The 26,530-nt window shown below is 35.2% G+C and overlaps 1 protein-coding gene across 3 annotated transcripts in view; it reads left to right on the forward strand.

Moving 5' to 3' along the window:
- Positions 1 to 26,530, forward strand: part of PHKB (phosphorylase kinase regulatory subunit beta) — a 227,599-nt gene that overhangs the window by 22,697 nt on the left and 178,372 nt on the right. For all 3 annotated transcript variants that reach the window (XM_070771929.1, XM_070771927.1, XM_070771928.1), the window contains 3 exons: positions 11,739 to 11,825; positions 16,497 to 16,635; positions 22,122 to 22,221. In XM_070771929.1, coding sequence (XP_070628030.1) covers positions 11,739 to 11,825; positions 16,497 to 16,635; positions 22,122 to 22,221 — 326 coding nt within the window. The remainder of the gene's footprint in view (positions 1 to 11,738; positions 11,826 to 16,496; positions 16,636 to 22,121; positions 22,222 to 26,530) is intronic.

Here is a 26,530-nt window from a genome sequence, read left to right on the forward strand (position 1 = left end):
AGTGTTAATCTTGGTTTCCTATGGCTTCTGCACATAGACATTAAATTATGTATAGCAATCCAAGGGTACTTTAATATCACACAGCTCAAATTTCACTCAGCTTTTCGCCATTTCTTAATTACTGATTTTAAGTTGAAAATTTAAAATCACTCTGTGGGGCATCCATCCTTGCATTGATCAAGAGGATTCTAATATTAACCTGACAAAGCCAACTAATTAAAATTCTTTGATTTCTAATTTTGTGGTTAATACTACGCTAAGTGCTGGAGGAGATTCAAAAGTTTAAAAGTGGAGAAGGGAAAACAATAAGTGGTTAATATACACTATGCCAGTGCTATACCTCACATATTTCATTTATTCTCACAACAGTCCAATGAGGTTAAGTAATTTTCCCCCCACTTTACAGATGAGAAGACCTGGCTCAGAGAGTGCCCAAGTGTAGAAAGCTGTGGACATAGCTATGACTGTAGCCAAGGTCTGTCTGTTTTCATAGCCCATGTTCTTTCCACAAGCTCCTAGGTATTATGACAGTCTCTTTCCGGGAGCTTCCTTACACTCTAGGGGGAAGAGAAGGAAGAGCAATGGAGAGCTGGGAAACCCCATTTTTTACTTGATTGAATCTTAGGATCATATATCACTTGATAAAAGTTGGCTTCTAAAAAGTGTGATTGAATTCCATGCAAGAACCTTTCATCAGTTATGTTTTTATTATATGTGAGTGTTCACAGAAGACAGTTTATTGACACAGACTCTCAAGACAGCTTTAGATCAAATTACCAGTCTGATGGTATAGTATAGAAAATGGTAAAAATATCTCTGCCCTTTTTTACTTAGCCAGTGATCTAAACTTTACTGCATTTTGATGAGAAGAAAATTGAGAAGAAAATTAACTAGCATTCATTGTTGACAAACTCTATACTGTCAGAAGTATTTCTAATTTTCTGTTTCTGGTTAGAATATTTTTATTGTTATGGTTAGCTTACTTTGCTAATTTATAGTTTATTGTTATTTTTTTCAATTAACATTCAAGACTTCCTCTGTTCAGACTTCCCCTGTGAAGTATTATCAGGGCAATTTATAATTAGTAGTAGCAACACTAATATTAAATGCATTGCTCATATCTGCCAAGACAAAAAATGCAGATCAGGATTCACCAAAGTGGAAATAATAAAGGAAAATGGTTCATTTCCATCTTTCCAAATTCTGAATAGTTTGAAATTATTATTTCTGTTAAGACTTGCTTTGAATAACATATCACACATCAAAATGCCTAATGACATATATTTTTATTGCTATAATAACAGAAGACTTAATAAAATTAAATATTGTGGAGTTTGGGAATGGTATATAGTGAAGTTCTTCATCCCCTCCCTATAATTCAATTCATATGTATCTAAGATGCTATCACTTAAGACTTAGAGGCTTGGAATTGAAAAATTTTACTTGTAATATAAGCATGAAATAATGACGATAGGTGTCTCTTGAGAAATCTTATATGTTCAGTTTTAAGTTTTATACTTTATAAAGTGACTCACTTGTAAGCTGTATACATTTGTTCAGTTTTAAATCATATCCTTTTATGTTTTCATTGAGATCCTTCTTTATGAGCAATAGAATCATAGAACAGAATAAATTAAAATAGAAGAATAGAACAAATTTAATTACTGTATGGTCACAGCTTAGGTTATTGACCAGTGAGTTTTACTTTACTTCATCTGTTGTAATGAATCACCTTATTCATTGCAACTGATTCCTAGTAACTCGGCATATTTTAGATATCAAAGGATATTAATTCTGTTTGTTCAGTAAATATTTATTGAGTGCTCACTGTGTCCTGGCACTGTTGTCACTGGGGTTATAACAGTGAATGAGACAACTACTGTTGAAAAATTTTAATAACTGTGCCTTTTCTGAATGCATTTTTTTCATAAAAGGAATTCCATAAAAGGAATTCCAGAAACTTTTCAGAAACATTAGAACTGTTGGAATACAGGTTTGACCTCACAGAAATCATACACATTCATGGTATATTATGGTGAGGTACTCTACTAGACTATAAATAAGAAAGGAAAATGAAATAGCTAATTGAGAGATTGGTATTCATAAGGTCAACACCTGAAACATCAACCAGATTTAATATCCTTAAATAGATTTTATAGGCTGTGCTCCTTCCTTAAAGGTCACTGGAAGAACTTAATACCTTTTTATTAAAAATAAAGTGGGAACAGTGGAATGGCCTTTTCACATCTTACTTGGATATGTTGAAGAGGCAAATTTTACTTTATTTTTATGAAGTTCTGTTATTTTACATTTGCCATTTACTATTTTACCTTTAAAATATGTTTCTTACCCAACTTTCCATGCAGAAACTTAGACTTAAAAAGTTGAGGTTTCAGATGAACTGTGATAGTAAGTTGGGGTTATGTAAGTTAAAGTATACATGTATGTGTATATACATGTACATCTAATTTTGGAATAATCTGTTGTTTAAAGCAGAAAATGAAAACACCGATTAAGAGCTCTTAACTCTTCTTAGCCAAGCATTTTTATGAAGTTTCATGGTAAAGGATGAAGAGCACACAAAAAGTTTCTCTTTAGAGAACCCCGTGTTCAGATTTGGACTGCCTTTTACTAACTGCTTTGTGCTTCAATTTAATGCCAACCTCATTCCTTTGTGAGAATAATGAAATTGGACAATGTATATAAAGTATCTTTCACAATGCAGAGTATCAATAGTGTGCATTCAAAATGTCCCTTTCTTATCATAAATTGTACAAGTGATAAATAAATACATTCTTAAGAAGTAGAGTAAAAGTCACTGTCCTCTCCCTAGTACTAATCATTTTTAACATTTTGGTGCATATTCTTAAAGGTTTTAAAAAATTCTTTAAAATATTTAAAAAATATATATGCGTGTACATTTGTAAACATCACACATGCAAGTTTCTTTTTGCAACAGGGAATATGTTATACTGTCTTGTTCTATGACATTAGTTTTTCATAGCATGTTTTTTTGATCTTTAGTGATATTATAAATAGATCAAGCTCTTTCAAGGTTCTTCACTGAATGGAGGTGTGATAATATATTCATTCCTCTGCTGGGGACACATTGAAATTTCTGTGCATGCTGGAACTGAACAATAAAGAAAATAACTTGTTTCTTTGTTTTACAAGGTGATGTTGGTGATCTTGAAGATGCTCAAAATACTGAGTTATGTATAGTGTATTCCAAGTTGGATGGAATAGTTCCAAGAAATAGTGTAGCCCATGAGAATAATGTAAACTAGTCATCAAAAGTTCTCTGAAAACACATTTTTCAGGAAAATTATTTTGGTCATCTTCTCTTCCTGTTTTCCCTCCTTCTTATCAAACTCTCACTACCATTTACTATGTACTCAGTGTTCTTGCCTGGAGAATCCCAGGGATGGGGGAGCCTGGTGGGCTGCCGTCTATGGGGTCGCACAGAGTAGGACACGACTGAAGCGACTTAGCAGCAGTAGCAGCAGCAGATACGGCCCCTGTTTCTTGTTTGGCTTCCAGTGTAGTATAACATAGTAATCTAATAGTGAAAATAAAATGTCATAAGAAGAACTGTACTTAAGGTATTTACAGGTACTGTAAGAATGCCTCTAGAATTCAAGAAGGCCTTCCCCTAATCATGTGGGTCACTTAGTTCAATTCTATAAATATTTGGATTGAAAACTTACTAGTACTGACATTAGGGATACAAAGGTGAGAATGTTATTAGAATAACCTGCCCTTTGTATAGTAGCACCTTCTAGTTTTTATCAGTGGAGGAGTAAAAGGAAATGGTAAGATGAAAAATTATCATCTCAAGTTAATGATTTAATTTAAATTTCAAAGTTGCTTGAAAATATATATAAATGATGCTCAGTCAGTCGTGCATTTTCAGTCATTTTAACTTTCTGTCAGTATGCAGTATTGAGTGCCACATACATTACTTTTAAAAAAAAATCAATATGTTATTTCAAGTAATGGAGAGTTTTAGAGACATTAATGTAACTGCACATGAAGCTGATTATTGCTAAGCTGCTTTTAAATATCGTATGTCCATGATGGGTTTGAAATCTTGCATGTAAGTAGGCCAAATGCTACATTATTAGATAATAGAGTTTCTTTATAGCTTTTGAAAATTAAGTTGTATTATTTCAAGAGGAAATGGTCTATTTAAATCCCATAATTTGAAATGTTCTCTGTTTATAATTTAGGACAAATGGCTCTTTCTATCAAATATTTTGTAACCTAAAAAAAAAAAATTGGACCAATTTGATCTTTTTAAAAATAATAGAATTTACTACTTTATTTATTTATTTCGGGGAGTGTGCCACATGTAATCATTTTTTTTTTTAATTGGAGGATATTTCCCTTACAGTGGTTGTGTTGGTTTCTGCCGTGCAACAATGTGTATGTATTCCCTCCCTCTTGAGCCTACCTATCACCCCCCACCCACCCTTCTAGGTCATCACAGCACATGGAGCTGGGCTCCCTGTGTATTATAGCAGCTTCCCATTAACTGTGTCGGACTTCCCTGATGGCTCAGTGGTAAAGAATCCTCCTGCTAATGCAGGAGACACTGGTTCAATCCCTGGGTCAGGAAGAGCCCCTGGAGAAGGACATAGTGGAACCCCCGGGAAATCCCACTGACAGGAGGAGCCTGGCAGGCTGCGGTCCATGGGGTTGCAAAAGAGTCGGACACAACTTAGTAACTAAACAATGGCTACAACTAGCTTTGTATTTTTACACATGGTAGTGTATACTGTTAGTGCTACTTTCTCAATTCTTCCCGCCCTCTTCTTCCCCGTCTCTGTGTCCACAATTCCATTCTCTATGTCTGCATCTTTGTTATTTGTTCTGGATGTTGTTGTTCAGTTGCTAAGTCATGTCTAACTCTTCGCCACCCCATGGACTGTAATGTGCTAGGTTCCAGTTTCTCCCCGAGTTTGGTCAAATTCATGTCCACTGAGTCACTGATTCTGTGGAACCATCTCATTCTCTGCTGCCCCTTTCTCCTTTTGCGTTCAGTCTTTTCCCAGCATCAGGGTCTTTTCAAGTGAGTCAGCTCTTCATATCAGGTGGCCACAGTATTGGAGCTTCAGCTTCAGCAACAGTCCTTCCAATGAATATTCAAGGTTGATTTCCTTTAGGATGGACTGGTTTGATCTCCTTGCAGTCCAAGGGACTCTCAAGAGTCTTCTCCAGCACCACAATTTAAAAGTATCAATTCTTCAGTGCTCAGCTTCTTTATGGTCCAAATCTCACATCTGTACATGACTACTGGGAAAACTGTCCCTTTGACTATTAAGGACCTTTGTTGCCTGCGAAGATTCATCAGTACCATTTTTCTAGATTACACACATTAATTATGCATTAACATATGGTATTTATTTTTCTGACTTACTTCACTCTGTGAACAGGCTCTAAGTTCATCCACCTCAGTTCAGCTGACTCACATTTGCTTCCATTGTGTATATGTACCACAACTTCTTTATCTGTTTATCTGTTGATGGACATCTAGGTTGCTTCCACATCCTGACTGTTGTAAGTAGTGCTGCTGTGAACTACTGCTCACTTTAGAAGTAGTTCAGAAACCAACTTATCAATGGATAAAGTAGTTAAGTGGGAAAATTTATTTTTTTCAACATTATAAAAACCTTAAGAAAAACTTAGTAGAAAATTTCAGTGACTATATTTGTCACCTCAGTATTAGCAGAAAGCTTTTTAAAAGAAAAGAAAACTGGAACCAAATGAGGAAAGAGATAGATTGACTGTTATATATCTACGTGTGTGTGTGTGTGTGTGTATACACCTTTGAATCTTAATATTGGTGTCCTAATGATTGATCAGGGGAAAATATATGAAATGAAAATGTAAAATAGTACACAAAGTATACAAAGAGCTTTCAGAAATTGACCAAACACTGATAAAGCAATAGCAAATGGCTACAGGATGTTGGCGGTTCACAGAAGAGCAAATCCAAATGGCCAGTTTGTAAAGATTCTCAAGCTCACTAACAGTCTGGGAAATGAAAATTAAGTAAAAGTCGGCTACTTCTTTACTTCTATCCAATTGGAAAAGCTTTTAATAGAATAGAGTACTTATATTTCTGGTACAAATGTGAATTATTTTAGCACTTTTAAAAGATGCAATTTGTCATTTATTGTAAAAAGTTCATTAATCATTTAATTCAGTACTACTTTTCTATGTGACATCACTAAATGCAGAGTTTGGAAGAGATAAATTGTAATTAACATGCTACTACATAGTATTTCCAGTGTACAGTTATATAGGTATAAATAACCTCAAAAGCACATATGTAGTAAATAGGAAGTGATGAGGTTTAATTATCACTATTGTTTTTAATAATTTTAATTTTATATAATTTAATATGTAGTTATAGCTATGTTTCACAACTACTCCCAAAATCCCTATAAAATTTAACTCTCCAGCCAATTCTAACTATTCTAGCATATTCCTGGCTATATCTTTGTATATCTGTGTTTTGCATTATTGTTGTTATGGTAAAAATAGGAAACAAATTATATACCCACTGATGAGAAGTTAGTGGAATAAGTTGTAGTATATCAACGCCTTGGAATATATAGCATCCATGAGAAAGAGCCATCACCGTTAGCGATTTCCCTGTGTTTTGTTAAATGAAAGGAGCTAGATGCAAGGATAGACTTTGTCAAGATCCCACTTTTATAAAACAAGCCAGGACAAACTTCGTTTTTGCCTACATGTTTGAGACATAGGAAAATGTATGGTTTTGAGGACAGAGAGGGCAAGTGGGATGAGGTAGGGGAAAAAAGGACGTGTTTCCATGAGAAATACAGTATGGTACCCTTTATTTGTTAAATATTATGTGTATATGTGATATATACACATTAAAAATATATACACCTTAAAAAATGCACACCTTAAAATTTTTGTTGTAGTTGTTTAGTCACTAGGTTGTACCCAACTGTGTGACCCCTTGGACTGTAGCCCGTCAGGCTTCTCTGCCCATGGGATTTCCCAGGCAAGAATACTACAGTGGGTTGCCATTTCCTTCTGCATGGAATCTTCCCAACACATTGAACTGTGTTTCCTGCTTGGCAGGCGGACTTTTACCACTGAGCCACTTGGGAAGCCTCTGGAGCTTTTTTTTTTTTGTAATTATTTGTAATTGCTAGTTATTTTTATCAACTGCAGTGCAGAAGTTCTCCGTTCTTTGAGGCCCACAGGGGACTTGAATTTTCCTGTCCTTTGTCTTTTAAGGAACTTACCACTCTACCTTGTTATTCATATATATGTATAATATATCTTATATACATATGTATCTTACACACATATATATATCTTATTCAAAACATTATTTTACCTTTCTTCCTAATCTGTAGGCTTTGTAGCCTGCTAGATGTATGCCCCAGAGTCTTATGTATTCACTGTATATGTTAACTGAATGAATAAATAATGGTATCTATCTTAGTCTACCATCTTACATGGAAAAATGATAAAGCTATTTTAGGGATCATCAAAGTCTTGATTAATAATATTTTATATATCTTATAGTGCTTTGAATAATAGAAAAGTAAGATGCTCAATTAATACACTTTTGATGTTGTCTTGGTTTGCGGCTCAGTTTTCCACCTTGATTTCCTCTTAGTCATCTTTTTTATTCTTTTAAGAGTTTGTTTTTGAACTACCAGTTTTATTTTGTGATTTTGAAAACTTCTCAGTTAACACTCAGAAACCTTCTGAGTTTATAGTTCAAAATTCAAAAAGCTTATACCTTTGTTAAGTTTATACTCTTTCTATAATACTATACATTTCTCACAGAAATGTCTTAGGCAACTCATTCTTTAATCTTGTTAGTATATAGTCCTTTCTTCTTTCATCATAAAACTGTAATATGTCCCTTCAAATAACAATTTCTGCTTCATCTTCTTTGTTATCTTTTGTCTCTTTGACATAATGTCTTATGAAATGAAGAGGTAGATTGTATTTTTCTAATACAAAGGGAACTGACAGGTAAAAAATCAGGTTGATATGTTTAAACCCATTTTACATACTTGATAACTGATAAGTTTTGTCTTCCTCTGTGGTGTTGGATTTAGGCAAAATTAAAATGAGAAAAATTAGGAAAATAAATATTTATATTTTAAAAATTCACTTCATTTTGAACTCTAAGCACTTGTTAGAATTTTTTCTGTTATTTTGTATCTTTTTTCATTGACTTTGGGAATTGGTGCTCCACTGTTGATTGCTTTCTCCTTCATATTTTTATTGGTATTGATGCTTTCCAGATGTCTAATTTCTTGTTTAAAATGTTTCCATTCATGACTTTTCCTTTGACTTCAGATTTGTGGTACTGGACACCATAAATTTTGTGGAACATCCTTACTTAATTTTATGCAGTTACTTCAGAAACATTACAGTGGTGATCACTAAAGTGTTGACATTTGTCTAACTTAGCTATTTTTAATTCACTGTGGGCTTTCTTTGAAGATATAGAAAGGAACTGTAGAAGAATATATAGATTCTCAGTGAATTAGGTGATTTTTATTTTTACACTTTTCTGCTTTGCTTTGAACATCTCTTTCAGTCTTACAGAATGGGTATTTATTTTCTTAGAAAGTTTAATTTCCCAGACGTAATACTTAATGTATACTTGTTCATACATTAAGTATATACAATGTTGTATACTTAATGTTGCTTCTAAGAATCTCCATGGATGATTTTACTGAGAAACATTAGATGATAGAATCATTTTAGTCTTTGGGGGGAGGTAAGTTGGCTTAAAGCTCAACATTCAGAAAATGAAGATCATGGCATCTGGTCCCATCACTTCATGGGAAATAGATTGGGAAACAGTGAAAACAGTGTCAGACTTTATTTTGGGGGGCTTCAAAATCACTGCAGATGGTGACTGCAGCCATGAAATTAAAAGCTGCTTACTCTTTGGAAGGAAAGTTATGACCAACCTAGATAACATATTCAAAAGCAGAGACATTACTTTGCCAACAAAGATCTGTCTAGTCAAGGCTATGGGTTTTCCAGTGGTCATATATGGATGTGAGAGTTGGACTGTGAAGAAAGCTGAGCACCAAAAAATAGATGCTTTTGAACTGTGGTGTTGGAGAAGACTCTTGCGAGTCCCTTGGACTGCATGGAGACCCAACCAGTCCATTCTAAAGGGGACCAGTCCTGGGTGTTCATTGGAAGGACTGATGCTAAAGCTGAAACTCCAATACTTTGGCCACCTGTTGCGAAGAGTTGACTCATTGGAAAAGACTCTGATGCTGGAGGGATTGGGGGCAGGAGGAGAAGGGGACGACAGAGGATGAGATGGCTGGATGGCATCACTGACTCAATGGACGTGAGTCTGGGTGAACTCCGGGAGTGGACAGGGATGGTGATGGACTGGAGGCCTGGCGTGCTGCGATTCATGGGGTCACAAAGAGTTGGACACGACTGAGCTACTGAACTGAACTGAACTGAACTGAAGGGGCTTTTAAGGGAAATTTTTTTTCTTTCACTCTAAAAACCATGAATACAATGTCATTAAAATAATCTTTTAAAATAAATTCATCTACGTTATAATGCAGATTTCAGTTTTGCATATTCTGTTTCAATCCTTATCCATATGCACATGTATTATTTACCTAATTGTAATGAAAATATATATGCATCTTCTGGTGATTATTTTTCTTATATAAAGCACAACATTAGCTATATAATAGTGCTTTAAATAAAAGCAAATCATTTCACCACAAGATAAATAGAAATAAATCTAAGTAAAAACAAATCATTCCACTGTCATTAGTGTTAGTTGCTCAGTCATGTCCAGTTCTTTGCAATCCCATGGACTGTAGCCCGCCAGTGTCCCTCTACCAAGTCCATGGAACTCTCCAGGCAAGAATACTGGAGTGAGTAGCCATTACCTTCTCCAGGGGATCTTCCCAACCCACGGACTGAACCTGGGTCTCCTGCATTGCAGATGGTTCCTTTACCATCTGAGCCAACATCATCCTGGTCTAGCAAATGTGTTCCTTTTAGTCTTTGTATATCCATATGCAAAAGTTTAAATGTGATGATTTGGACCTGATTTTAGTTTATTAATTATGGATGAATTTCATGGATAATATGTAGACCTCCCCTGCCCCCAGAGCTTATCACCTACCAGGCCAGCATTCCTCCCTAGCTGCCAGGCTGCCCATTACTGCCAGTATACTTAAACCTACCTAGAGCTAAGCGACTTAGCAGCAGCAGCAGCAGCAGCAGCAGAGCTAATTGAATGTGGGAAGGCAGAGAGCATGTCTGGACCCTTGCCTCCTTTGCAGTCCTGATGCTTTCCTGTCTATGTTAGTGGTCCTTTCCATATTTCACTATGGGACCATTCTGGTTGGTGTCATTATGAATACTATTTTAGAAAAATATCTTCATGCAAGTCATTTCATATTCCCTGTTTTCATCCACATCTCTATTTTTAACAAAAGGTAATGGGGCTGTTGCCTGAATGTGTAGTTCTTTACTTTGAAAAAGTAAGTGTTAGTTACTGAGGTGTGTCCAACTCTTTGCAACCCTGTAGTCTGTAGCCTACCAGGCTTCTCTCTCCATGGAATTCTCCAGGCAAGAATACTGAAGAGGATATCCCCAGAGGATTTTCCTGACCCAGGGATTGAACCTGGGTCCCCACATTGCAGACAGATTCTTTACCATCTGAGCCACCAGAGAACCCTTACCTGCCCTAAACAAAACTTAAACCTCCCTTAAACATAACTTGGCTTTAAACTAGCATACTGGACATAGCAATTTTGCAAACATAAATGCTTTAATTTTCTTCAAAAATTGATTCTTAATGCCTACCAACATGACTCCCTCCCCTGCCCCAATAAATTATAGGTTCAGTCTTCTAGTATTTTGTTAGACTATATGACATGCATTACCTGCATCCCAAGGTGGATTAATTGTGACCTTGAGATGTTTATAATTTCTGAGTACTTATAACAAGAATGAGACACTGCTTATTCTGATGGCTGAAGGGTCAAATGTCTGCCTTTCAGTCATAAGTTGAGAAAGTGCCCTTGTCAAGTGAACAATTTTCTGTATCCATTTTATGACAGGTTATCATGATTAATGGGTATTCTGTAGCTTTTGAGCAGTGTGCTCTGTTATCGCCTTGCTGTAGTTCCCATGGCTGAGAAGTAGAAATGGTTTCTGCTTACAATCTAGATAATAAGGCAGATATTATCTACCTAGGAGAAAGTGGAAGTTTCAGGCTTTCAGTATGAACAATATTTGAATACTCATGAAGTGGATGATTTGGGGGTTCAGGAATATTATCCTGGGACAGAAAACTTCCTGGCAAAGCATGAGCATAAGGAGTAAGGTTTGCATTTCAGGGCATTTAAGTAGATATATTTCTCAGAAGGAACTGGAGCTATTGTTCTGCTATACTTCCATAGGAGTATTGGTTATATTTGAGCTGCTAGGACCAGTATGCACATGAGTTAGCTGGGAGTGAGGGTGGGGATATCCTGTAGCATTTAGGAAAACTACAAGTATTTTTTTCTTTCTCCTTTCCTCATCCAAAATTTGACAACAGTGAAATATGATAATTCACTATAAAAATGAAGATTAGGTTGTTAAATAATGCCTCTTCGTTTGTTTAGAAGTTTTTTCATTTACCTGGGTGAGAATAACTGGACTTGATGGGTTTTTCATTTTTCCTTCAGACTCAGTTTATGAACCTCTGAAAAGCATTAATCTTCCGAGATCTGATGAAACTCTGTGGGATAAACTGGATCACTATTACAGAATTGGTAAGCTAAACCTGAGGAAAGCAAGTCTTTAGGCAGCTATGATTAACATCTATTCTGCCTTAGTTAAGTTACATACATTATATGGATGATGACCTCTCATTTGAGTGTTGGGATAGTTTCAGTGCTTGGACAGCTGTATATTCCAATTGCATATTGATATGGAGACTATAAATGGAATCTGGCAAGTCATATCTGTCCCTTGAATAATTTTGAAACTGCTGCTAGTGTCTTCTGTGTCCTTTTAGCCTTCCAAAACATTAACAGATTTGAGAACTAGAGGCTGTTTCTTGAATAATTCTTACACAAAGATTTTGTAGAAGTATTCCTTGCTCATTTACCTATACAAAGTTACAATGTAGTCCTGAATCTTTTGTATCCATTTCTAATTCATTGAGATGCAAAAGGCAGTCTCAATACTGTTACTGGTATAAGGTCCGTGTGTGTTTGTTTTGCTTGCTCTTTTGTTTTTGTCAAGATCAACCTGGCGAGTTCTGTTTTTTAATATGAGTAAGCAGCTTAGAGATACATATATATAGGGCTCTTTTTTGTTCATCAGATGGTAAGGTGGGGATGCTTTTTTTTGTTAGTTTGCTTCTTATGCCATTTATGTGGCCTAGTATGTCAAATATAAAATTTGATTTCTCTCACCGAGGAGAAGGATTTTTTTGTTTGTGTCTGCATCACGTGAAACATTATTTCAGAGACTTCCCTGGTGGTCCAGTGGCTGAGACTTTGCCTTCCAGTGCGCAGGGTGTGGCTCTGATTCCTGGTTGTGGAGCTGTTGTTCCTGTTGCATAGGAACCTGGAATGTTAGGTCCATGAATCAAGGTAAACTGAAGTGGTCAAACAGGATAGCAAGAGTGATCATTGGCATTTTAGGAATCAGTGAACTAAAATGGATGGGAATTGGCAAATTTAATTCAGATGACCATTATATCTACTAGTGTGGGCAAGAATCCCTTGGAAGAAATGGAGTAGCTCTCACAGTCAACGACAGAGTCCAAAATGCACTACTTGAATGCAATCTCATAAATCAAAGAATGACCTCTGTTCGTTTCAAAGCAAACCATTCAGTATCATAGTAATCCAAATCTATGCCTCAACTGCTAATGCTGAAGAAGCTGAAGTCGAATGGTTCTTTGAAGACCTTTAAGACTTTCTAGAACTAGCATCAAAAAAGATGTCCTTTTCATCACAGGGGACTGGAATGCAAAAGTAGGAAGTCCCCAGGTACACGGGCAAGTTTCACTTTGGATTACAAAATGAAACATGGCAAAGGCTAACAGAATTTTGCCAAGAGAACACACTGATCATAGCAAACACACTCTTCCAACAACACCAGAGACAACTCTACACATGGACATCAACCAGATGGTCAGTACTGAAATCAGATTGGTACTCTGTGCAGCCGAAGATGGAGAAAAGTTCACACAGTCTACAAAAACAAGACCTGGAGCTAACTGTGTCTCAGATCATGAATTCCTTATTGCAAAATTCAGACTTAAAGAAAGTAGGGAAAACCACTAGGCCATTCAGTTATAATCGAAATCAAATCCCTTACGATTATACAGTGGAAGTGACAAATAGATTGAAGGGATTAAATGTGGTAGAGTGCCAGAAGAACTATGGATGGAAGTTTGTAACACTGTACAAGAGATGGTGATCAAAACCATCCCCAAGAGAAAGAAATGCAAAAAGGCAAAATGGTTGTCTGAGGAGGCCTTACAAATAGATGAGAAGAGAAGTGAAAGGCAAAAGAGAAAAGGAGAAAACCAGTCTGAATGCAGAGTTCCAAAGAATAGAAAGGAGAGAGAAGAAAGCCTTCTTAAGTGAACAGTGCAAAGAAATAGGGGCAATAGAATGGGAAAGACTAGAGATCTCTTCGAGAATATCAGAGATATCAAAGAAACATTTCATGCAACGATGGGCACAATAAAGGATAGAAATGGTATGGACCCAACAGAAGCGAAGATATTAAGAAGAGGTGGCAAGAATACACAGAAGAACTATACAAAAAACCCTTAATGACCCAGACAGCCACAGTGGTGTGATCACTCACCTAGAGCCAGACATCCTGGAGTGTGAAGTCAAGTGAGCCTTAGGAAGCATTACTACGAACAAAGATAGTGGAGGTGATGGAATTCCAGCTGAGCTATTTCAAATCCTAAATGATGATGCTGTGAAATAGCTGCACTCAATATACCTCAAATTTGGAAAACTCAACAGTGGCCACAGGATTGGAAAAGGTCAATTTTCATCCCAATCCCAAAGAAAGGCAATGCCAAAGAATGTTCACACTACTGCAAAATTGTGTTAATTTTGTGCTAATTTGCTAAAATTGTTCTAATTTACCATGCTAGCAAGGTAAAGCTCAAAATGATTCAAGCTAGGCTTCAACAGTACATGAACTCATAATTTGCAGATGTTCAAGCTGGATTTAGAAAAGGCAGAGGAACGAGAGACCAAATTGCCAACATCCGCTGGATCATAGAAAAAGCAAGGGAATTTCAGGAAAACATCTACTGCTTCATTGACACAAAAGCCTTTGACTGGATCACAACAAACTGTGGAACATTCTTGAGGAGAGGAGAATACCAGACCACCTTACCTGCCTCCTGAGAAACCTATATATAGGTCAAGAAGCAACAGTTGGAACCAGATGTGGAACAACAGACTGGTTCCAAATTGGGAGAGGAGTAAAACAAGATTGTATATTGTCACCTTGCTTATTTAATTTCTATGCAGAGTACATCATGCAAAATGCTGGGCTGGATGAAGCTCAAGGAGGAATCAAGATTCTGGGAGAAATGTCAATAACCTCAGATTTACAGATGACATCACCCTAGTGGCAGAAAGCAAAGAGGAACTAAGCAGCCTGTTGATGAAGGTGAAAGAGTAGTGTGAAAAAGATGGCTTAAAAGTTGACATTCAAAAAATTAAGATCATGGCATCTGGTCCCATCACTTCATGGCAAATAGATAGGGAAAGTAGAGACATCACTTGCCCACAAAGGTCTGTATAGTCAAGTCTATGGTTTTTCCAGTAGTCATGTACAGAAGTGAGAGCTGGACCAGAAAGAAGGCTGAGCACTGAAGAATTTATGCTTTCAAAATGTGATGCTGGAGAAGACTCTTGAGAGCCCCTTAGAGAGCAAGGAGATGGTTAGATAGCATCACTGAGCCAATGGACATTAATTTGACCAAACTTCGGGAGATAGTGAAGGACAGGGAAGCCTGGTGTGCTGCGGGTCGTGGCGTCACAAAGAGTTGGACATGCTGAACGACTGAACTGAACTGAATTTTAATTTGTCACATATAGCTAGCGGACAACTGTGGAGCTAAGATTCTACGTTATTTGTGGCCAAAAACCTAAAACATAAAACACATGCAATATTGTACAAATCAATAAAGACTTTAAAATGGTCCGCATTAAAAAAAATCTTAAAAGAAAAACGTTAGTTCAGCTTATTGTGTTCAAGATTCTTACCCACTTATCTCTGTAGCCATAACTAACTAAAGAAATTAAACTGCCTTTTAAAAGAAGTGTCAGCTGTTTACTTTGCAGTGTGAGGACCAGTTTTTTTACTCTGGGAAAAATAATAAATACCTAGGTATTCTGAAAGACATGATAATGATTATGTCAGTTTAGTCTGAGAAAAAGAAAAAGAAATTTAATTCTTTAATCTCTGATGGAACAGAGTACTTTAAACCTTTGAAAAACTGTTCTAAATTGGTTGACATATGCCAGTCTAGATTAGAGTAACTTAATTTATTTTAGAGAAAAATATTGCTCATCCATTTATAGTTAGACAGGAATAAAATAGGTTTTAGGAAATGTCATTTTAGTGTGACTGTTTTTCTATTTTAGGACTCTTTTATAAAGAGTAATACAGTCTGCTTTCTGTATCTGCAGATGCGGAACCTGCAGATATGGAGGGCCTACTGTACTAGCCGTTTTAGATAAGGGACTTGAGGATTTGAGAACTTTGGCATGCATGGCAGGCCCTGGAAATATCCCTGTGCAGATTGAGCAATGACTAGAAAACATTGATTCCAGACTTCTTTAACTTAAGTGGAATGTTCATAAAATAATTACTTGTTTACTATTTTCATGTCATATTAGGATGCAATTCAATTTTGAAATGTTAAACATATCTTTGACCTATACCATATATAAGAGGAATACGTTGCTCTGAAGGCCAGGCACAAATTAGTCATCTGTGAAAACCAGGATTCTGGCCTCTTTAGAATTGAGTTATCTTTGGATTTAGCAAATGTATGCAACTCTTTGTTATATATTTGCTTTATTTTTCCCTATTGAACTGATTTTTGAGAGTATACCTAGTTTTTTGGCTAATTTTTTTTTTTTTTTCTGTATCTGATATTGCCTTATAACACTTACTGACATTAACAGGGATGTGCTAAAGACTTTTTATGTGCCAATTAGCTGAATTCTTTACTCAAAAATGAAAATACCCCTTCATGCCAGGTGGATCCCTACCTAGGCTGGAATTATTTACCCAGAGTTGTTTCTACGTTTTCAAAAGTTTTATGCTGCAGCTAAGTTTAGAAAGAACAAAATTGTAGGATAAAGAAACTAAAAAAGTTCAGGAGTTTCAGCTCAAGGGAAATAGATTTTTTTTTTCATTCTTTTTCTTGTCTTCAATTGCAGTCAAGTCAACATTGCTGCTGTATCAAAGTCCAACCACAGGTCTCTTTCCCACTAAAACATGTGGTAATGATCAGAAGGCCAAGATTCAGGACAGTCTGTACTGTGCTGCTGGTGCCTGGGCTTTGGCTCTTGCATACAGGTAAGCTGGTATGTCTTCTCCTTGTAACTCCAAGTCTGGGTAATAGGGTTTTGTAGGCCCAAGACAAACTGGACAGCTATCTTTTGGCTCTGCTTCTGAGTCACTGTGTAACCTGAAGCTGTTCACATCTCCTTTTCAGCCTCTAAACCCTTCAGTTTTCCTGAGCAAACGTTTACATTAGATAAATTGTAACATTTTATGACTTTGTGACTAACATTTCTCATCTCTAGGTTTGTAAATCAGCTTTAGTCTTTAATAGAATGAATTGCCCATTCTCATTGAATTGATTTGTTTTGACCATAGAGGAAATTGATAGTGATTGATGATGAAACTAGAGCCTAGAGTAGTTAACAGAGTAGTCCCAAATGACACACCTAGTTAATGATAGAGCCAGGACCAAAACTCCTCTCCTTCCTTCCCCCAGTTTAGTGTTTTTCTAACTGCACTTCATTGGGATATCACTAAGTCAGAAAATTCTTATAAAGTAAAAGAAAAATAAACCTTTTCACAGTACAGAAGTTCTCTCTTTTCATTATTAATATCTATTTTATTTCATTATTTATTTATAATAATATATATATTGTATAATTATAATTATATTATAATATATAATAATATATATGGATAGCATCCGATGTGGGTCTTGACTTGTAGTCAGTAGTGATACATTTTAACTGTTAAAAACTTGGATTTCTGAATATTAATTCTCCGAAGGTAGTAAATGCATGTGCCTCTGATTTGAAGATTGTATCCTTAACATGAATATGATTACTCCGTCTTAAATCATTGATGTGTTTCACTGATGTTAGATAGGTGCTTCCTGATACGACACATCACCCATATCTACTTCTTATCAAAATGTGTAGATGGCGCTACCGTAAATAAAGTCAGACAAAGCCAGATTGTGGCTACTTATAAGACAACTTGCCTGGTCTCTTAAAAATGTAATCATAGAAGATTAGAAAATAGGTATGAAGATGGCTAGATTATGAGAATCAAATGCAGTGTGTGAACCTTGATTGAATCATGCATTAAAAAGAACCAAAGTATATTTGGGGGATAATTGGATTGTATTTGATATTCAGTATATATTAGACACTATGTCCATGCTATTAGCTCCTTGGCGTGATAATGATATTATGGTCATATAGGCACATGTCCTTGTTTTTAGGGGATACTTCTGAAATATGTATGGTGTTAGTACAGAGAATAAATTATAGATAAAGAATTCAAGCTAATTTTATCAGCTCTTGAATCCATGTGAAGAGCAGAGTTTTATTCATTGTAGCAGTTTTGTAGCTTTTATATAGATTTGAAATTTTTCTGAATAAAGTGTTCAGGGAAAATTGCTTAAAAAAATACAAGAGTACAGGCCGTTTCCCAGAAGCCTTCAAAAATCTGATAGAGAATTTAAAGTCCGATCTTTGCTGGGGACACTATCTATTTACTAACTCCCTGGATAATTTATCTTATATAGTTAAAGTAACAACTTTTTGTTTTACTAGCAAACAAAATGTCTTCTGTTTGGAGAAACACAAGGGTACATACCACAGAATTAGGATGAAGCCGTTTATATCCACAGTATTAAGCTGTGATGATTTGTTTTTTTGTTTTTTGTGTTTTTTTTTTTTTTTTGATGATTTGTTTAGATAATCCCCATGTTGTAAAATTAGTAGAATTCTGTTTCCAATTCTACTTATAAATGCTGATGAAATCATATAGATAACATTAGGAAAAATTTGTCAAAAATTAAGCTAGGATTTATATCTATCTCTTATTGGTAATGAATGCATAATATGAAGTCATTAATTTTTTTAAAATGGAAGTAATTTGATTTTTCTAATTGCATTAGTTTTCAATCAGTCATGTAAACAATCTCTTGAAACCTCAGTTCTATTTGAATGTGTGTGTATGTACATGTGTACTGAGGACTTAAAATAATTATTTTATGCACATTTGTATTTCATTTACATTAGGAGTATGGTTTGATTTAATTAAATAATTGGATAAAAGCAAGAGGCATTGAAATAGCTTATTTGTAAAATAGACTTTGACATAGTTTGTTTTTCTTAAAGGCAATATTATAGTTTCACTTTGTAATTTTGTTTTATGTTAGAGGAGGAAAGAAATGCTTACTAGTATGTTTTACTTTTTAAGATGTCTTTTACACATATCAAGTTGTAGTACTGAATATACCTTTGTTTAAAATTATATTGCATTATTTCTAATTATAATTATATCTATTTATATTACTTTATAATTATATCTATGTTGCATTATAATTCTGTATAAATATAATAATTAATATAATTAAAATTTATACTTAGTTATATAATTATAACTATTATAATTATTTTATTTTATAAATAATAATATTGCTTTACATGATTTAGGTTAAAATTGTTTCTAAAACTAGTCAATTGTACAAAACCTTTATTTATATATTTATTTAATTTTATTTAATTTTACTTTTTAACTTTACAATATTGTATTGGTTTTGCCATATATCAACATGCATCCGCCACAGGTATACATGTGTTTCCCATCCTAAACCCTCCTCCCTCCTCCCTCCTCCCTGCTCCCTCCCCATACCCTCCTTCTGGGTCATCCCAGTGCACCAGCCCCAAGCATCCAGTATCGTGCATCGAACCTGGACTGGCGACTCATTTCATATATGATATTATACATATTTCAATGCCATTCTCCCAAATCATCCCACCCTCTCCCTCTCCCACAGAGTCCAAAAGACTGTTCTATACATCAGTGTCTCTTTTGCTGTCTCGTATACAGGGTTATTGTTACCATCTTTCTAAATTCCATATATATGCGTTAGTATACTGTATTGGTGTTTTTCTTTCTGCTTTACTTCACTCTGTAGAATAGGCTCCAGTTTCATCCAATTTGAACCTATACTTTGCATGTGTGCTCAGTTGCTCAGTCATGTCCGACCCTCTTATGACCCCATGGACTCTAGCCCACCAGGCTTCTTTGTCCATAGGAGTATTCTGGGAAGAATACTGGGATGAGTTGCCATTTGCTCCTCCAGGAGAACTTCCCGACCCAAGGATTGAAGCTATGTCTCCTGCGGCTCCTACATGGCAAGTGGATTCTTTACCACTGAGCCACCTGGGAAGCCCCAAACCTGTACTTTATGCTATACTAAAAAGTATTATATTAAGTTTTTGCATTTTTTGTTCTTACTTCTGGAAAAAAAGCATGACTTTAATTTAGAGTTTAAATATGGAATTTAGTTTTCTTTACTTTTTATGTTTGAGAAAAGTAGCTTTTTTTTTTTTTTTAAAGAGTATGGATGCTTGGGGCTGGTGCACTGGGACGGCCCAGAGGGATGGTATGGGGAGGGAGGAGGGAGGAGGGTTCGGGATGGGGAACACATGTATACCTGTGGCGGATTCATTTTGATATTTGGCAAAACTAATACAATTATGTAAAGTTTAAAAATAAAATAAAATTGGAGGAAAAAAAAATAGAATAGAGAAAAAAAAAAAAAGAGTATTGATTTGAAAAAGCACTTTAGACTGTTTAAATGTGCATATGTTAGAAAAACTCAAGGAGAGGTATTGGTAAGATACTTTGCAGTACTGTCTAAGAGAGAGAGAGAGGAATACTTCATGCAAGATGTTGGCCTGTTCCCTCTCAGTGTCAGATTTATTGCTATTTTAGGAGTTAAATATAACAGGTGGCCCTAGCTTAGTCCTTGTAAACAGTCACGTCACATGACCAAACAGTATTCTCATTTTATTTTCCCTGAAACTTGGCTGTGGGGAAATAATGCACCAGTGATAGGATTTAAGTGTTTAGTTTTTCACTAGTTATGTATTTTTAAGTTTTGATTTAAATATAAACTTAAGACTTAATATTATAGAAATATTCAGTCAACATCTCCACATGGCTTGTGATCAGTTAAAGTTACGTATCTGTTTTTTTTAAATTAAACATTTTATTGAGATCATATTAAAACTTGAATGTACATCAGTAAAGCCTACTAGTTCTTGGTGGAAAATAGAGGAATTATTTTGGATGAAAAGGTTCATTTTAAATCTTAGGAGAGGAAATAGATATATGCTAGTTGCCTAAATGTTTTTACTCAAATGCAACTTTTCTTTCATTTGCTAAGTCAGAAAAGAAATATTCTTCTGGTTACCACTATTATTTGCTAAGGAAAGGAGAAATAAAAACGTCATTAAAATAGAAGAATTCTTTATTGTGGCTAAATTATTGTGGGATATTTTAGTCTTGGTCTAATGCTTGTGGAAATTAGGGGCAGAGAAATTGCAGTCAAGGTAATTTTAGAAAAATTGGATTTTGTTTCTTTCTGAATTACTTCTTTGTTTTTTATGAAGTGGGAATTATATGCAGAACATTTCATTGAGTTCATTTTACTCCAGATGTGCTGTTTCCTTCATTTATCAGTGCCAAGTCCAAAGTTATCCACTCCATAATTTGCCTGTTAACACTTAGTTCTGACATCATGGGAAAAAAGATCACAGAGCAGAATCATACTAGTTATACTTTAATGCCTGCATGTGAAAAGAAGAATGATGTTCTAGTGACAAATAGACATTTTTACTGACATTCACCATACTGTATTAAAATGATCATCGTTCTTTCCACTGCTGGTATATGAGATCTGTAATTGAAAGAGGAAGTAATGATAGTTTACTTTTTATGGGGAACAGGTAGTGTTTTTTGTCAAGTGAGGATGATAGTTAGATATTTTACTTATGATTTAGTAAAATAATGAATAAGCTACTTTTATTTTTTCAAGAGTGGATAACATCTTTTTTGAAGGCCGCTGATCAATAATAAAAAAGGAACTTAAAGATTGAAAAACAGCTTAACCTAATTTAATATTTAAGTGTCAGCTGTTTTTTGTTTTTTAAAAGCAGGAGTTGTAAACTGTGGTCAATTGATTTTAAACTAAGACCTGATAATGTAAAACTTGATGCCCAAATACATCAGTATCGTCCTGGATGCATTTGATTGAAGGCACTGCTGACTGAAGTGCCCATTCTGGCATTGTTAAGCACATAGCAGAGAAAGGAGACATGGGCCTACCTTAATCTACACTTCTTTGGATCCAAGTGATCATTGCATAACCTAAAGGGATTGGTATTTAAAATTGCCCGTGCTCTGTAAATGGTGAATTTAAAAAATCCATTGGTAGATTTTTCTAATATAGAAATATCCTTTAAAGTTTCAGCCAAGTCAGTGTTGAAAATATTATACACTATTTTTAACACAGTTGACTTACTTCCTTAAGACAAGGGGAAATTTGCACAATTTCATCATGAGATTTTTTTTTTAAACATTTCTACATCTGCTGGGAAAATGAAGCTTCACTGTTACAGAATTAGTAGTTGTTACCAGAACATAGGATTAGCCAGATAAATACTTAATTATCAAAAGCTCTGCTTCCTTTTCAAATGCATTTCCAATTTGTTTCATGAGTTATCTCTCTCACCCAGGCGCATTGATGATGACAAGGGAAGGACCCATGAGCTGGAGCACTCGGCTATAAAATGTATGAGAGGAATTCTCTACTGCTACATGCGTCAGGCCGATAAGGTAAAACACTGTGGTATGGACTGAAATTCTCACATCGTCCTGAGGGATTAATTTAACCAGTATAGCAATAGCATCTTCTGAAGAAGGATGTACTTTCAAAAGGTAAAGCCACATCCTGGGGGCAGTCTAGATAGATTAAAACAGCTCTGCCTTCCCAGCCCAGGGTTTTGAAATACTGAAATTGAAGAAATAGCTTAAGCAAGATTGATTGGCAACTGTTATATGGGCTTAAATTTGTATTTTGCATCTGGTGTTTGCTCAAATAGTTTCCCAAGAACCTCATGATATGCATAATTCTAACCAGTATTGTATTAAATAAGAAAATCCTTATCAAAATTCCTTTTGTACATGTCATTACTCTAGTTGAACTTTAGTTTAGAAATATAATAATTCATTCACTTTTATATATAAAGAGGGCAGGAATTAAAGGCTTAGAAAACAGCAGACTTTACAGGATTATTTTGGAAATTAAACAATGTACATAATAAAACTTTTTAAACTATAAAGCTCTATACAAATATAATGTGATATTCCCCCTACTTACCTACATCTCTGTGTTTCCAGGTCCTAATATATTGTAGTACGTTAATAAATTTACATCATGGTTCCTCAACGACCACTCCCAGGTTTGATGATTTATTAGTAAAGATGCACTTCAGTAGTTAATACAGGCAATTTTAATCACTTAATATTTTGTATATCTGTATCATATGGATATTATATTAAGTTTTTGTGATAGCACATTTTTTAAGACCTGACCTGAAGTCAAAAATGCAAAAAAAAAAAAAAAAAAAATCCTATATATTCTGTCACCAAAATATGGCAACAAAAAACATTAGTTTGCAGAAAGTAAATTTATTCACAAGTTGATAATAGAGATATATGAAAAACCCATAATTTGTCTACTGAGATTTGACTTTGCAAATCATTATTATAAAGGTTTTTCAATGCTTGAAATAAAGTAATATGTCATATTGACATTTAATATTTGAATTAAATTTGTATAACATATTGAAGTAATTGTGATTAAAGTTTTTTTTCCTAAGTGTGAGAAGTTTACTATTTGTTTCACATTTATCATTTCATGAATGCTTAATGTGTATGAATTCACCTTTTCTCTCGAGAAAACATTGTGTGAACCATGAATTTCATGTGCTTGCTAACCCGGTTGACATACTTAAGTTATAATTGTTTTTGAAAAGGAAGAAAATGATGTACTATAAAGTTTTTTCTTTGTGACTTGTTTAATCTTGTTAATGTCCTTTTCTAAATATTATTCAACTTTACTAACAAGTATTCATAGTTTGGTATTCTTTTGAATACAACTTGAATGTAACTTAAGCTATCTTTGAATTCCTTAAATTACAAAGGATTATCTTTTTTTGACTTACGTGAGTTGTAAGAAGGTACAGATCACATTAGGATCACATTTGGTATTTCTGCATACTACATAATGTAGAATTTTACAAATTTTAAAACACTGTTATTGGTATAATCTTTCTTGAACCCCATAACCTTACAGTAGGAATAGAAGGTATTGCTACAATGCACATATAACTCAGTAAGACTAAACCATGCACGCAACTAATTACCTCCCACCATACCCACTCCAGTACTCTTGCCTGGCAAATCCCATGGATGGAGGAGCCTGGTAGGCTGCAGTCCATGGGGTCTCTAGGAGTCGGACACGACTGAGCGACTTCACTTTCACTTTTCACTTTTCACTTTTATGCACTGGAGAAGGAACTGGCAACCCACTCCAGTGTTCTTGCCTGGAGAATCCCAGGGACGGCGGAGCCTGGTGGGCTGCCATCTATGGGGTCGCACAGAGTCGGACATGACTGAAGCAACTTAGCAGCAGCAGCGGCAGCATACCTTCACCTCGGTGCTTACTATTTCCTTCATGATTTCATAGCAGTAGACATTGTTACCATACTTTTAAATGTGTACTTTTATCTTTTGGCCCTCCCTTAAAACTAAAGTAAAGCATATTTGTAATGTTCATGTGCTGTTTGACCTTAAAGCTCATCTTCTGACGTAAAATAATGACTTAGTGAAAATTTTTTGCTTCTCATTGTAAAGCATGCTTCCTGATATATTTTCTAATAATACTACCTAAATGGGATGTTTTAATTTATTTGAGTGAATAGTTCTCCTTGATTTGAAGAATATAGAGCAATCTAATTTCTATTATTTTCTTTGTGCTTGTATTAATTTCTACTATTAACATTAGTTATTTTTTACCTCTAGGTGTTCATATACCTATTTTTATTAATACTTCTTAAAGAGGAGCATTCAGATTTCAAAATGGATTCAATTTACAGTTCATAGTTCAGAAAATAGGGATCTGCTTTACAGTGTGCTATGAATGTTGCTGTCCCTAATTGTCTGCATAAAAAATTTATTTCCTGAAAATGCTTCCTAAGTACTTTCTAATTCATGAGAAATCATTAAATTTTTATAAAATTTATTCTTCCTGGATTCCCTTATGAGATGATTTTCCTACCTCAGTGTATATTTTAAGTCTATAAATTAAGGATGTTTTTAAGAGTATTTTGTCATCACAAAATACTCAGTACCTTTTCCTGAATGATAAACTTGCTTATTCACAGTGATTAAAATTTTGAGGAAAAGTCTAAATAAAATGCAAGAAGGAAAAAACATTATTCCAGATTTCTTTTAATCTAGAAATTCTTAATTCAATAAATAATTCTTTATTTTTACTTGCCATATGCCAGATATCATACAATACTAATTAATATCCTCCTGATTTTGGCTGCTCTCAAGAGTACTTTTTGTCTATATTTTGTATACAATATGCTTCATTAATTTTCAAAGCTTATTGAATTTGGGTCTTTTTTTCCCCTGAAATTTTAAATTGTCTTATTACAGCTTTAAAACTCAAAGCATAATTATATAATTCACTGTTTGATCATCTTTGATCATTTAATAGTTACCTTTCCTCGGGCACAATCATTGATTATAAATTCTCATGCTGGGTACTTGTGTGTCTTAAAGACAAATGACAAACACTGCTTTGTCACCTGCAGCAATCACTTTATTAAACTAATAAAACCTTATCCATTTAGATACTTATCAAGTGGGCAAAATATATTCTGTTTTAATTTAACAACATTTTTGTCTTAAGAGCCCAGAAAAATGTTCAATGCTTTGAGAATAGTCATGGTACTATGAAAGTAATGACCACATTGATTTCTATATTTGTGTACCCTGAGACAGTTACCAGCAGTTTCAGACACTGAGATGGGGTAGCCATCTCACCTTTTCTGAGTTAACATAGGATAGCTTGGTCACTACATAGGTGGAGTGTGTACATCCATACCTTTACCCTCATTCTTTCATTTCTGATTATCTGCTGATAGTTCCTGACTTTAATTTTGTTGATTTCAACCTTAGGGAGGGCTTGCAGATAGCTCAGTGGTAAAAGTAAACACCTGCCAATGCAGGAGCTGCAGGAGATGTGGGTTGAATCAGGAAGGTCCCCTGGAGGAGAAAATGGCAACACAATTCAATATTCTTAGCTGGAAAATCGCACAGACACAGGAGCCTGGTGGGCTGCAGTGCATAGGGTCCAACAGAATTGGCCACACCTGAACACGCATGCATAACATAACATGTGTTTATGTAGGGTTCTTGGAGGGGTGGAAAGGTGTGATAGCCCTCTGTAACAGTACTGTCAAATTTTTTTGTGATGATCTAAATGTTCTGTGTTACTGTATTGAAAACAGAGAAACCACTAGTCACATGTGGCTTTTGAGCACTTGATATGGGGCCATTGTGACTGAAAACTTGAATTTCTAAATTTTATTTAATTGTCTGTATTGTCAAAGCTATGGTTTTTCCAGTATTCATGTATGGATGTGAGATTTGAACCATAAAGAAAGCTGAGTGCTGAAGAACTGATGCTTTTGAACTATGGCGTTGGAAAAGACTCCTGTGTTCCTTTGACAGCAAGCAGATCAAACCAATGAATCCTAAAGAAAATCAGTCCTGGTTATTCATTGGAAGGACTGATGCTGAAGCTGAAACTCCAATACTTGGGCCACCTGATGTGAAAAAATGACTCCTTGGAAAAGACAATGATGCTGGGAAAGATTGAAGGTGGGAGGAGAAGGGGATGACAGAGGATGAGATGTTTGGATGGCATCACCAACTCGATGGACATGAGTTTGAACAAGCTCTAGGAGTTGGTGCAGGACAGGGATGCCTGGCGTGCTGCAGTCCATGGGATCTCAAAGAGTTGGACGTGACTGAGCAACGGAACTGAACTGAGTTCAGTTTGTCACAT

The sequence above is a fragment of the Bos indicus genome, chromosome 18 (assembly GCF_029378745.1).
Source record: "Bos indicus isolate NIAB-ARS_2022 breed Sahiwal x Tharparkar chromosome 18, NIAB-ARS_B.indTharparkar_mat_pri_1.0, whole genome shotgun sequence".
Lineage (NCBI taxonomy): Eukaryota > Metazoa > Chordata > Mammalia > Artiodactyla > Bovidae > Bos > Bos indicus.